Genomic DNA, 14874 nt, shown 5'->3' with positions numbered 1-14874 from the left:
CAAGGATTTACATACTACTTTTACACAATGGCAGGCAGCAGGAATGGAAACATCGGGAAGAGCAGGGTTGGGAGGGAAGGGCCAGTTCCATATGTTATGACTGTTAACGCTTTTCATAAGGAATGTTGAGTAGGAACAAGGAACTAAATTCTGATTTTATCAGGGATTGCCGTATTTGCCACCACAAATGGAGCAGTTATACCAGCTCTAAGTACAAAATAGGAAGAGTTTTGAGAGGAAACAAATAGGCTAGTCCTTTATTTTCTGTTTGTGTCTTATGTTTCTTACCTGGACAGTGTCTCTTGTTGCAGACCTGCATCTGTGTATTGGGCCCCTCACAATATGACCCATCAAATGATGGAGGAGGGCTATTGCACAGCCTCAGTCTGGTCTGAGTACCTTTCCCACAAGTATCACTGCAAGGTCCCCATGGCAGCCAAGAGCCCCATGCACCTTCCACTGTCAAGACAGCACAAACAAAAACTACACTGAAACTACAAAACGGCTTTAACTTGAAGTTCTGAGCTACTCAGCTCTCTGGCCCAAATAAAAGAAAGCGATGTCTCTGAGACGTATTCACAGTAAAAATTATTATAACTCCATTTTCTCCATTACACACTGTCCACTAATTAACTAATCTGACTAAGACATTGAAAAACTTGTTCCCTGAACAACAGCTGAAACTGAGCAGCAGTTTCCAGAGAGATATTACTGCTTTCCTTTTTGTTTCCTTAAAACATTACTTCACCTGACCACAAACTTGGAACAACCGTGATTCTGCCAGGTGAATAAAGTAGGCTTGGGATCAGACCTGCTGCTCTCCTTTCATAAATCACGGAATCTGACTGTCTTGTAGTGGCACACAATCTCAGTGGGAAAGGGGCTTGCTAGCTATATAGCTCATATAGCAGCCCCACTGGCTAATATACAGCAGGGACCCGCAGTTAGAATGGGTTTTGTAGGGCACTACAGAAAATTGTCTCAGTGGATCAAAGTGTAGCATCAGAGTAGCAGAGAAGTTGGGCCGGGGGGAGAGAGAATAGTCGGAAAAATGCCAATAACGAATAGACCTATCCGGTCCAAATGTACTATGCAGAGAAAATCATAATTAAAAATTAAAAGGATGTTGTCAAAGAAAATACATACATTATCTCTGACGCTGCTAATACCTTAAATTACTAAACCCAAAACAATGTATTTTACTCTGCACCCCTTATGCTGCTTAGTTATCTTTTTTCCACTTTACTTGGCTTTGGACAATGGGACTAGAATGGTCAGTTTTATTGCACTAGCATACAAAGCTGATGTGTTTAGGTTGCAAGCACTTCAAGGAATGTTAAGATCAATATAAAAAACTCTATGAAAATATTTTTCATGGTCAGTTTTATAAACCACCCTCCATATTTTAAAAACCTAAATTTTGGACGTAAATTTCAGTAAATTGAAAACCTTTCAATTACTGCAGGCAATTTTTAAATAGATAAACTAGAATATCATTTTTTCCTTTTTTTCCCCCTCCCATAAATTATTTCAAAGTGAAAGAGGCAAGTATGTGGGCTTTAGAGAAGAAGAGCTGCCAAATTGAGAAATTGTAAAGATCAGTATCTGCAACTTATAATAAACACCCTCTTCTCACCTGGACAAGGCCTGTTGTTACACATGATCGATTCCACAGCATTGCCATCACATGGTCTTCCGCCATGTTGAGTTGTTGGGTTACTACAAGTTCTGGTTCTGGTCTTGTTACCTTGTCCACAGGTTCTCGAACACTCTTCCCAAGACCCCCACTCTGACCAGTTGCCATCCACTACATAACATCAAAAAAGCATCGTTTTACCAAATATCTTACAGAAAATATCCTCTCCCCAATAAGTCAAAGAATTCCAGACAATAGAAACAATCAAAGGGTGGTGTCATGGAGCTCTGTTAAACATACACTGTATGAGTTCATTAAAGAAATCTACCTGCACATGGTTTGTTCCGGCAGCTGCGTATGTCTGTATCACGCCCCTGACAATGCCTCCCACCATTTGCAGGGAGAGGGTTGTTACACTGACGGATCCTCTTCTGAACACCTTGGCCACAAGTTACACTACATGGTCGCCATTCAAACCATTCTGAAAATCCGCCATGCACTGCAGTAGAAAAATTACATTTGAGCATTTATAATATGTGGGTTATACAATCAGGCTCAGGAATATACTTTCTCAGCTGTGTTAAAAGATCTGCTAAATTTTTGCATTTCTAGAAAAAAAGATCAAAATAACCCTGCACAAGTTCAGATGCCACCCTCAGATATCCAGATAGCATCATATTATCATTAGTGAAGAATTCTTCATGCTTTAGTTGAGAAAATACTTCAGTTATTCTGGCATGGTTATAATTTATTCTCCCAGATTAGAGATGAACTCAAGTTGTGGAATGTGCTCTGTAGGCAGCATCTCAGTTCAGGATCATCTCTAACATAGAGTCTTTGGGCATATCTAAACTGCCCTGCAGTTCACACTACAGGGGTCTGAAGAGCATTGTGCACCAAAGAGCTGTGGTGTAACTCCCCCGTGCAGACGCTGCAGGTGCAAACCAAAGAGTTCGCATTAACTCTTCAGATAGAACTACATTAATATGAAGTAGGAATCTTTTCATTTGCACTCACAGTGTCCACATGGGGCTGTTACAGCACAGCAATTTGGTTCACACTGCTTTTCATACCCCAGAGTCCAAACTGTGGGGCAGTGTAGACATGCCTTTACATATTCCTTCACTCTCAGCTGCCTGTCTTGGGAGCATGCTGAGGATGATGACAGTTGAGAAAGTGGAATGAAAGTACAAAATTTTGTGAAGAGAGACACTGAGAAGTCCCAATAGACTTAACCTGTAAATGTAAGGAATATAAAACCTTGGTCATAGTTATTCTGTTTTAAAGCTGGAATCTCGCAATTTGGTAATCACTAGACAGCACTTTGGTGTATGTACCTTGGACAGTGAATGGCACTCGAACAAGGATTGATCCCATTAGATTTCTAGCCACACATTCATATTCAGAGGTATCTTCTTTCTGTGCTGCAACAATACGCAAGGAGCCATTAGACAAGACAGTCACTCTGTCATTGCTGAGGATAGGATGGCCTTGGCGGGACCACTCAATGGTTGGAGTAGGTTCTCCATTTGCTTGGCAGTTCAGGATTGCTGTGGTACCAGCATCAACCACCATCTCTACTGGTTCAGCTGTAATAACTGGAGGACCTAAGAGAGAGGAGAGACTGTTTTAGCATCACTGCATTCTGCAATAAATGGTTACAAGAGCAGATGACATTTTCTTCATTGCATAGAGGTTTGGTCTGAGAAAAAGCATGAAATCCTACTTCATTAATTTTGTCATTAACTATATTATACATCTTCAGAGATCCTTGAGAAATACAAGGTCAATGGTGGAAATTAAATATGACCCAGAATATACTAACAATGACAGTGGTATTGTGGTTTGTATTGTGGTAGCACACACAGGCCTCAAACAGGACTGAGGCCCAATTCTACAAACAACTAGTACCATCAGTAATGCAAAAACACTTTTCAATTAATTCTCACAATACCTAAATTTGGTAGATATTATTCCCATTCTCTACACAAGGAAACAAAAACAGAGATAAAAGGTCTGATTCTTCTCTGAGTTATAAATAGAGAAGAGATGTTTGAAAATTCTGTCAGTAAAAAAAATATTCTAAAATTCCATCATTATTTGTGTAAGAATTAATTTAAAGCCCAATTCTGCCCTCAAGATTATGCCAAAGACAGAAAGAGCAGTGAGGTGCCCAATTCCCACTTGTGAATTTTGACTATCTCCTCCCAAAACTACAAAGGGACTTGCACACATGTATCCGAAGTCATTTTCTGGCCCCACTCTTGTAGCACTAAATATCTGGTTTGAGTCTTACTCTGAAGCGTTAGTGTAAGACTGCGCTCGACCACGCCGGCATCATTTGTAGCTACACATGTATAGTCACCAGCATCTTCATTCTAAAGGACAATAAACAACTAATCATATAAACTATCAACCTACATGGAGTAAGTTAATCTTTTCACAATGCATTTCCTCTCAGTGAATTTGCTACAGTACAGTATGGCATGCAACAGACCTTAAGGAAGTAGAGGGAAATCAATAACAACTACCAAAAAAGCTTATCATACAAGCTGCCATTCTTTTAAATTACATCCAAAGTGACTTGAATTAAAAGGTTAACGGGGATGGGAGTTTGTTACAAGCAGGTGAGGATAGAGAGAAAAACGAGAACTGCATCCAAATAGGATCTACATGGAATTCTTTCCAATGTTGCTTATGTCCTTTTGAGAGACTGAGTCTTTTTTTCTGGAACTTATATGGTAGGTTTGAAGTCATCTAAGTCAAAACCATCTGCTTGTTAATATTGTAGATTCCTATATAGTATGGTGCTGGATGTATAAGTATATAAAATAGATTATAAGTCTAGCTATACAAGGAGGACTACAGACTACTATTGTTACTACCCAGTAACTAGAAGTTTTAATAGCAATTTTAACATTTTACTTTTATTAATACTAAGCTAAATCTGGTTTTTTTCTTCAACTATTTACATTTGTAAATTTAGAAGCTTTTTCTAAAACCTTTTATAAGGGCCACGTTTTCAACTGCAGCTTCTAAACTTGAATGTGCAAATCATGCACATGCAATTTGAACATGCATATTAGGAGGTGGGGCACCTAACCAGTTTGAACTTTCAAATGTAGGATTTAAGTGCACAAGCAATTAAACTGGGTGGGTGAAATCCTGGCACCATCATAGCCAATGTCAAAACTCCCACTTACTTCAACAAAGCCAGGATTTCATTATCAGATTTTGTATGCCCAAGTTTTGAGGCTGTGTTAAGTCCTATTGAAAATACAGCTCTGCAAGGTTATAGAGGGTGGACAGAACAGATACAACATTCCCTTGCTATGTTAGTGAGGTCACAGTAATTTGAGCAGGATATTTTAGACTGCATTAAAAAAATTACATCTTTTTAAAATGTAGAGTAGCTACCGAATATTTTTTTAATAAAGGCAAATTTATATTCAGTTAAAATATATATCCTCTTGGATAAATTTATTTACTTACAATAATTAAATGTAGCATACAAACACGTTTTAATGATTAGTGACTCACAACAGTGCCGTAGATGGCAAGAGAACCATTGCTGAGTTGTCGGATCCTGTTGCTAATCTGAATGCCAACTCCTTTTTTGCTCCATTGGATTGTTGGAGGTGGATCTCCTCTGACCTCACAGTTCAATATAGCATTACCACCCAAGGGCTCAATCCAGCTAGAATAATAATCCCCTTGGAAGACTGGAGGCTCTGAAAATGATAAAAAGCAAAGCTAAAGCAAGAGATTCTAAATGAAACTACTGATAGCCATTCTTCGTTTTCATAAGATCTGAAGTTCAACTTGTTACTCCTTTTCCAATTAACCATGGCAGTGCTATTGGATACAACTAAAAATGAGGCTGTGTGAAATTGTCACTGATTGTGCCTGATATTGCAGTTATTTACACGTACCTTTGACATACACAAATCCAATAGCCTTTATAGAGCCAACTGTGTTTTCTGCTGTACACACATAGGTACCAGAGTCGTCTTTAGATACTCTTTCAATAACTAGTTCACTGTGTCCATTAGCATTGTCAAGTTTTGCTGTGTGGAGAAGAGATGTCTTTAAAAAATATTGAAGTAGCTCTGGAAAATATCAACAAGTGATACATATTTTACAGGAATAGGTTTAGATTCACAAGGCTGCTTAGCAACATGGCTCAATGGCATGCTTCTATAAAAGAACTTACCATTGCATTGGACTGATTTTTGAGACACCTTTGATTACAGACCTTATTGTGCCTTTCCCTGTCTGTGTGTATGTTTTAGAGGGCTGAACAAGTCAGCCAAACAGTGTTCCTTGACTGGTCACTCCATTGTGAATGAATTTGCTCTGCTTCTCCTTTCAGACCATTCATGTTTTGCATTCCACCAACAGTGAAGTTTTAGTCATACAGGTGCTTATGGAAGTCATCTTTTGTGCTTAGATGCTGGAATATTTATTATACCCAATGTGTACATTTTAATACGGGACATGCAGCTTGACACAGCAAGGGGACGGGGTTCCTAAAGCCCTTCTCCAGAGTTCAGGAACAGAGGCAAGTTAATGTTAATTGTAGTTTTGGTATTCTACGCTAACAAGTCCCAGATATCACCATTGTCTAGATAGTTTGTTACCCAGGCCATATTATGTTTTTCCTCTTATGAATTTTATACTGTAATCTCAAACTGACATCACTACACACCAACACCACTTCTGGAAGGGGAAAGAATCTGTATCAGACTGCCAAATAAACACTGGTATCACTCACCAGGGACAATATTGTTGTTAAAAGTCCAAGTTATTTTGGGTAGAGGAGTCCCAGTTGCTTTACAAGTTAACCTGAGTTGTTCTCCTTTATTCAAAGCTATGTCTCCAGGCAGTTCAGTGAAAGCTGGGAGCACGTGGACCATCAGGCTGACAGTGTGTATATCTTCACCAACAGCATTGCTGGCAACACAGGTATAACTGCCAGAATCTTCAGGCTGAAAGGAAAGGGGGAAAAATAAGGGGGAGGGGCTGGAGTTCAAACATCATCAGTTGTAATGATGGGGGGAAATCTCAAAAAATGTGGAACTTGAGTTCAGTTTGAATTTTAAATTTTGGCAGCTCGCTAGTAATATATTGGAAGCTACGATGAGTCAGACTCATTGGCTTAATTTGATGATTAAATGACACAGAAACCTGAGTGTAGCAAACCCAGCAGATTACCTGAGACTAATACACCACAGATATGGTAAGGACAAGTAAAGTGAAATAGGCTGACTTCCTATTCCAACCTTAAAACTGGCTGGAAGCCAAGCACAGAATAGCTTGGCATCATAAATAGTGGAGCTGTCCATTTTACTCTCCTTCCAATTGAAGGTACAATAAAGAGTTCACACTATACAGAAGAGAATCCAAAGAGCTAAGAGGGAAAAGGTAAATGCGACTAGCAGTTGAGCATAGTAATAATTTCAGGAATGGCAAGAAGAGTAGACAAAACCAGCCTTAAATGTGGCACTTCATAACATTAAACTGGACCCCACAATCCTTATGCTGGCAAAGCTCCCCCTGCCGTTAACAGACATGTTCCTTTAATAAGGACAGAATGCTTGGAACTAGTGCGACTTCTTCTAAGACAAAGGTATATGTTGTGGAAGAGAAGAAGAAAAAATGCTGAGCAAGAAAGGAGATGTGAGTGGACTGATCTGGAATTTCCAGATGTTAGCTGACAAGCAGGCTCCTTGGTGAAAATGCCCAAATGGCCAAATCCAAGAGCTTTACATTGCAAGCTCTGCAGAAATTTTTCCACTATTTAATACATTTTAGGGCCAGATCTGAATGGTACTGGGCACTTCTTGCGACATGCTGCTTGCCCATACCTTCCACTGACTCTAGGGAGAGCTGAGGGCGTACAGCACCTCACTGGAGGCATTCAACCCCATCTGCTCATCAGAGGCTTTACAATGGGCTTACATTGCATCATGCTGTACATTTCTTAGGCTGTAAAAATAACATGCAAAACACTAGAAAGGAGGGTGCTGACCTTCTAAACAAAAACAAAAACTATGCTCCACAAAATCCTTCAGTATACTTATTTAATACAGCACTGGACTGTGTTTACAATGTGTATTCTATGCAGTTATGTTCTAAAAATGTTGTGAATTTATCTCCCATGATCAGCACTCTTGGAAACAGCGGTCCTCTGTTTATCCACAGAATAGGTAGCAATTGGGTAGTTTCAGAGCATGATTTCTACAAGTAAGGCTACACTGGGCCTCAACCCTGACCCGTGGGGACATTGTTTTGACATAAGAGTTACAGACTCCCCACAGTCTTCTTGTTCATTCATTCCAGACAAATAAAACCTTTCATGCTGCTCAATTTTCCTGTGAAAGAAAACACAATATATGACAAGGAGATTCAAATTCATAACACTTACAACAGCATTCTCCAAAATGAGATCTCCGTACTGCATAGCTCTGTATTTTCCTACTGTGTCTGTTAAAGGTATATTGTCTTTCTTCCAGTTTATTGTTGGTGTTGGGATACCATCAGCCACACATGACAGAACAGCCTGGGAATTCTCAATGACTGTGTGCTGCACCTCTGAACTTCGGATTTTCGGTGGAACTATGGGGAGATTTAAAAAGAGATTAATTACTGTCTGTAGTTTTCAGCCTTCCATCCAGCCACATACTGTTGTAGGAACATTGGAAATGATACATCAGATCAGACCAATGGGTCATCTAATCATGTCTCCAACAGTGATCAGTATCCAAAGCTCCAGAGAAAGGCGTGGAACCTACATAACAGAAAATTATGTAGAAACATACCCACAGGGGCTGGTTCTTCCTAAAGCTAGCCAGTGAGTGGTTTGTTTATGTCATAAAGAATGAGTTTTATGCTAGCTGGTGTAACTATCCTGAAGACTCTCACTACAACTTTGGCCTCTAACACATCAGTGTAAGAGACTTCCGTCATGATAATAGGCCAGCCTATGTCATTCCTTCCTAGTCATACTTACTGTGCACAATGAGTTCCATGCTAGAACTGCTTGATCCTGCCACATTTGCAGCCATGCACGTGTAATGTCCAGTGTCACCAGGCTGTACAAATGCAATTTGCAAAGCCCCAGTGCTGAGAATTCGCTGCCTAAAGGACTCTGTAACCTGCTGTCCTTCTTTGTACCATATAATCTCAGGCACTGGGTAGCCTTCCACTTCACACTGCAGAGTGGCAGATTTATCCACAGCAACTATGTATTCCTTAGAATGAGGTTTGATAACTGGAGGAACTGAAAGAGAATTAAGTAGTAAAACACATTGTTCGGAAACTTAAACACACACATACACAGATACACACACATGCTTTATATCCTAGCCAGAATAATGTAAAAAACACAGTTTACTCTTCTTCCTAAATAATTTCACCAATCAGTTACAGTTGCAAACCAGCATCCAAATCCAGCTGCAAAGTAAAGCAAATATATGACATTCTATTGGTAGCACACTACGTGCCCTGCCCTGGTGTAAAGGAAGGTGCAGAGCTATGCCCTTCTGGGCAGGGGCCAAGAACAACCACAGATCTGGTGCTCATCTGAATGCAAAGATCATACAATGCACAATCGCGCCCAGGCGTTTTTCATGTACTAAACACTTCAAGTACAATTGACATCACGACTGATACCTCTTAGCAATACCTGTAATGATGAAGGTCATGAAGTTAATAGGGGCTGTACTTAATCGCGAATTTTGGACCATTACCAGCAGACCTTACAAAAGTATTCTTTGTTGGTAGCAGCTCAAGTGGGTTTGTCATGGAAGTGTGAACCCATCATGAAGCACATGAGAGACAATGTGTTAAAGCCCTATTATTGCACTGCACCATCACATAGTAATGACAATTCATATCCCCACTATATTTTTGGTTTCCATTGCTCTCCATGTGAGATAAAAACCAATCCTGTTTTTCTTTTTGAGGTGTACCGCTGTCTCTGAAGGTAGAGAAGAAATGCTTGCTGGCTGCTGCAGGGAATCAACTAGTTCTGTTATTTGTTTGCAGGAACTACTTTTACAATCTTAAATGTTTACTAAATAACAAGTCCAAATTATAGAGGAAAAATCTTAAAACCTCCAGTAGGATCAAATTTTGCTGTGGTGTAAGTGGACATAAGTCCCAGTGCCTTCCGTAGCAGTTAGCTAGGAATGAATTTGGTCCATACACATTGCTCAGAACAGGGATCTCACTAACCATGAATGTGCACAGCTTTCTTGTGTATAATACAGTCTATAAAACTGGAGTTATGGTGATGACTTACCTTGAACTTTTAGCTTAATCTTCCCTAGGGCAGTACCAGCTGGATTCTGAGCCACACACATGTAAGTGCCAGCATCCTCAACAGCTGTTCTTGCAATCTGTAAACTACCACTGGGGAGAACTGTATAACTATTGCCTAAAACATGCATAAGAAAGGTAGAAAAAACATTTTTATAAATAAGGTCATTAGACCAATATTTTTAAAGAATGAGAACATAAGTTTAAATGCTACAGCAGAATTATTAGCATCATAAAGCTAAGATACCTGTTGTGTTTACATTGATGCCCTCCTTCTGCCACGTTATTATGGGACGAGGTGTACCTGTTGCTTCACATGGTAAAAGAATGGGGTTGTTCAGGATAACATCTAGTGTTCCTGGCTGCACCTGAATAGCTGGTAGCTCTATGAATTGGAATGGCACAGAAAGAGGCAGTTGATTAGAAATGGAAGTTATTTACCCATAACTGGAGGTTCTTCAAGATGTGTGATCCCTATCTGTATTCCACACATGGGTATGCATGTGCACCAGTGTTTTGTTTTGTTTTTACACAAGCATTGTCCATTGGCCTGCACTTGTGCCGTAGCTTTCCTCATGCTCCGAACCAAGGGCATAAAGAGTGGTGTGGACTGATGCCTGTCCAGTTTCCCATTCTTACTGCAGTCCAAACAATCGGCAGCAGAGAATGGACAGGGGAATACAGATAGGGACCACACATCTCGAAGAACCTCCAGTTACAGTAAGTAACCTCCATTTCTTCTTTGAGTGATGGTCCCTATGTGTATTCCACACATGGAAGATTAACAAGCAGTACTCAAACAGGAGGTGTGTGCGAGGACACAGAAGTGACAGCTGACCCTATTACTGCTGTCCCCATTGCTGTTTCCACAGTAGACAATTGGACCAAAGTGTAATGTCTTGTGCAAGTTTCCTAAGCACTCCAAGTAGCTACCCTACATATCTCTAGTAAGGGTACATTTCTCAGAGATGCAACCAAAGCATCCTTCCCTCTGGTGGAATAAGCCCTCATCCCTTCCAGGAGTGGGGGGGAGGGGCAGGAGGGAATACAAGCTAGTTGGTAAGAAAGGATAATATAACCAGAACTCCACTTAGAAAGTCTCTGTGCTAATACAGCGTGACCCCTTTGATTGCTCTGCTAGGGAAACAAATAGTTTAGCTGTCTTTCTAATGTCCTTTGTTCTTTGTAGATAAAAAGCTAAAGCCCTTTGAACATCCAGATGCATCCTTCTCTCTTCCTTTGAGGCATGAGGTTTGGGAAAAAATGCTAGTGAATGGATGTCCTGACTCATACGAAATTCGGAACCTACTTTAGGGATGAATCTGAGGTGGGGGCATAACGAGACCTTTCCTTTAGAGAAGGTAGTATATGGCAGGTCCCCCATGTGTTCCCCCCCTCCCCCAAGCTCACTGACTCAGGTTAATGTTATAGCTGTTGGAAAGGTCACTTTCATGGACAGATCAGCCATCGAGCATGTTGTTAGAGGCTCAAAGGTAGGTTTACTGAGATATGATAGAGCAAAACTGAGGTCCCGCTAAGATGTGAACTTCTCCAATGGTGGAAAGGATCCAAGAAGCCTCTTCAGAAATCTAGTTGTGACAGGATGAGTGAAGATCATATGCCTCCAAGAGGGAGGCATTGGTAACGATGGTTGCCTTGGGAGTTGGAGTGAGGAAAGGGGTCCCCACTCAAAACTTCTCTGGTTTTGTCCACCAGACAAGAGAGTTCAACGCCTTGGATGGAACAGTCACCCTGCCATTTATGTTGCCCTTCTCTGGTGAGTACATGGAGAGAAGCCAGGCTTGTAAGCAATGAAGATGAAGCCTGGTGAGTGGTGTCATATGTTTTCATGAGGACACATCGCTAAGGAGAGAAAGGCATCCTGGGTATGATAGGGACTTGCTGTCTGAGAGTATTCATGAAACCTCTCAAGAGGTAGGTACGGTCTCGCTCTGGTTGTATCCAGCGTTGCCTCTGGAAAGTTTATGTACCTCACTGGGATCAACATGGATTTTTCATGGTTGACACAAACACCAAGGGAAGCCAGAAGGCTAAGGTGCCTACCAGACTTCTTCTTAGGAGTTGCCTATCAGAAGCCAGTCATCGAGGTATGGGAAGACTGTAAATCCCATTCTTCTCATCCAATCTGCCACCATTGAAAAAAAATATTTGTAAAGACCCAGGGTGCTGTGGCCAATTTAAGGAGAGGACTCTGAATTGGTAATGGTCTTGACCAAAAGAGGAACCTCTTGCAGGCTGGGTGAACGTCTTTGTGAAAGTATGCATCTTTCATGTTGAGAGCCATGAACCATGTTTCCTCCTATAAAGAGGGAATTATTGATACAAAGGAGCTCATGGGGAATTTTAGTTTTCAGATGATCGTGTTCAGCTGTTGCAGAACAGTTACAGAAAGGTAACCAACCATTTATTTTTCTTCTACGGATTCCACATGTCTATTCCATTGTAGATGACTCACAAGCAGTTTGAACTGGTACTGGGCTTGGAGTGTACTTGAACAACGATTGAAGAACAACTTGTCTGAATCTGGCATGGTTGGTTGGTCCTTTACTCCACCTGAAATGGTGACAAAAAGTTGAGACAAAAATCTGAATGGTCTAATCCAGACTGTGTAAAAAGCCAAAGCTCTTCTAACAGCTAGAGTATGAAATTTTTCCTTCTCATTACTCATATAGGGTTTGGGAAAGAATATAGATAAATCTCTTGATTTAAATTCACATACCACTTTAGACAGGAATTTAGGATGAGGCTGAAGGAAAATCTTCTCCCTAAAGCAAGTTGCAATAGGGAGGCTCTGATACCAAAGCTCATAGTTCTCCCACTCTTCTGGCAGAGGTTATGGCAACCAGGAAAACTACTTTCATTAATATGAACAGGGAAGAAGTCACTAATGACTCAAAGTGGGGGTCCATCAACTTTGCTAGTACTAAATTTAAGCTCCACTGCAGAACCAGATTATGGTTCTGAGCGTATAATCTAAGCAAATCTTTCAGAAACCTGATAGACACAGGGTTTGAAAAAAATGACCAGATATCCATAGCTGCCAAATGGACTCTAATAGAACTAAGAGCCAATCCCTGTTGCTTTAGAAACAAAAGATAATCCAAGATATGGCTAATCAGAGTTTGAGATGAAGGAATGCCTCTCAGTGTGAACCAGACAGAGAATCTCTTCCATTTAGCAAGGTAAGTAGACCTAGTGAAAGTAGGACTTCCTGTACCCCCTTAAAGCAAACTTCAGCAATGAAGCATCCACATAGTCAGGTGGAGAACCTGAAGGCTGGGATGAAGAAGGTGGCTGTTGTCCTGGGAGATAAGATTCACCTCTCTCAGGAGAAACAGCAGAAGTCTGACCAATAGTGCTAATAGGGTAAAAAAAAAAAAAAAAAAACAGTGTTGACAGAGCCATGCAGGGGCGATCAGAATAAGGTGAGCAGAATCTTGCTTAACTTTGGATAACACTTTGGGCAGGAGAGGAATGGGAGGTAAGGCATACAATAGGGCATGAGTCCAGTACCGAACCTGGTTCCCAACTGGGCACCAGTAACCCCACACTAAAAAGAGGGTATTGTAAAACACATCTATAACTAATTAATACTAAACTAACACTACAAGGTACTATACACACGAAGGATATGAAAAAAACAGCATCGCAGGTCCAACAAACAACTGTCACTGGTGATAGGAAGGAACAGAAGGGGGGACAGTGCAGCCCTTTATGTCTGCGTGGAATGGTGTGAGGCATCAGAGAGTACTCAGGCTGCCCCAACAGGTACTGCTCAGGAAAAATTTCCAACAACTGCACGAGGCGTGCACACACACACCTACAGTGGAATGGATGTGTGCAATCACTCAAAGAACAAAAACTGTCACCCCTTGGGTGGAACAAATTAACGCTTCTCAGCCCTCTTAGGGGTGGGAGGAACAGAAGCAGGAATGTGCCAAACTACCTTTGCTGGACCCACAATGGCCCTGCTGATGGGGAGGGCCACTTGACAGGCTGCAGCATGTCCGGTAACCTGTGCTGAGGATCCTGGACTTCTTTAAGGTGAATCTGTAGCTCTGCTGACCCCCCTGGGCATGAGCTCTTGCTATTGTTTAAAGTCTTGCAGTGGAGATAGAGTAACCTCCTCATCTGGTGAAGGCAACAAGATTGCTTCCGGAATCAGCAAATCCAGCTCATCTTCCTCCTCCAAATACTTTGATGGGGCTGGTTGTGCGTAGTGATGGCAAATAGGGCTTATGCACTGATCCTGGGAGTCTAGGGTAGGAGCTCACAGCCCCCCAATACTGCCAACAGATGGATCAACTGGCACAGGAGGACCCCATGGCCTAGGGTACAATCTACCTCTTCGTGAATTGTGTCTGGTCGGAGGCCGGAAGTCTCATCTTCAAGGACTTCTGTCTGGTGCCACAGAGACTCCTGTGGCGCCTCTGACTCATCCGAAGAGAAAGCCAGATCCTGCACTACTGGCAGAGCCTACGGTTCTGAAGGTTGCGCCTTGAGGCTGGCAGGTGGGATAGGAGAATGATCTCCTTGCTCATCCTTGGGGTAGTCTTTTCCTCTGGTATAATGTCCTGGAATGAAGTCTGGCCCAACAGAGAGGTTAATGCAGATAGGGAAGAGAAAAGATGTCCTCTGGGGTGACTTAGGTCTCAGACTGCCCTGGGATAAAAGGAGAGTCCATGGGTGGAGGTGGAGCTTTCTTGGTCACCATGACACTTGGCGCCCTCTGGGGCTGTGTCACTACCAGTACTGCATTGGCTCTAGAAGTGGATGGGAGCACCAGGAGCTGTTTATCCTGAGTCTTCACCATCAGAGCCAATGTTGTAACCGTCAGAGCCATACCCTTGCTCACCTCCTTCTCCTGCTGAGAAGAAATACTCGGGCCTAAGTCC

The 14874-nt window shown here is 41.6% G+C and overlaps 1 protein-coding gene across 6 annotated transcripts in view; it reads right to left on the bottom strand.

Moving 5' to 3' along the window:
• Positions 1-14874, bottom strand: part of HMCN1 (hemicentin 1) — a 327504-nt gene that overhangs the window by 31743 nt on the left and 280887 nt on the right. For 3 of the 6 annotated variants that reach the window (XM_043521104.1, XM_043521103.1, XM_043521105.1), the window contains exons 79-90: positions 10206-10343; positions 9942-10076; positions 8649-8918; positions 8064-8254; positions 6411-6624; positions 5569-5745; positions 5177-5367; positions 3933-4014; positions 2974-3243; positions 1965-2135; positions 1637-1807; positions 289-459 (exon numbers count right to left, since the gene is read on the bottom strand). In XM_043521104.1, the coding sequence (XP_043377039.1) occupies positions 289-459; positions 1637-1807; positions 1965-2135; positions 2974-3243; positions 3933-4014; positions 5177-5367; positions 5569-5745; positions 6411-6624; positions 8064-8254; positions 8649-8918; positions 9942-10076; positions 10206-10343 (2181 nt within the window). The remainder of the gene's footprint in view (positions 1-288; positions 460-1636; positions 1808-1964; positions 2136-2973; positions 3244-3932; positions 4015-5176; positions 5368-5568; positions 5746-6410; positions 6625-8063; positions 8255-8648; positions 8919-9941; positions 10077-10205; positions 10344-14874) is intronic. The other 3 variants (XM_037906957.2, XM_043521107.1, XM_043521106.1) reach the window with 1 other exon arrangement.

This window comes from Chelonia mydas, chromosome 8 (genome assembly GCF_015237465.2).
Source record: "Chelonia mydas isolate rCheMyd1 chromosome 8, rCheMyd1.pri.v2, whole genome shotgun sequence".
NCBI lineage: Eukaryota > Metazoa > Chordata > Testudines > Cheloniidae > Chelonia > Chelonia mydas.
Note: the sequence above shows the minus strand (reverse complement) of the source record. Positions and strands in the feature narration are given on the sequence as shown.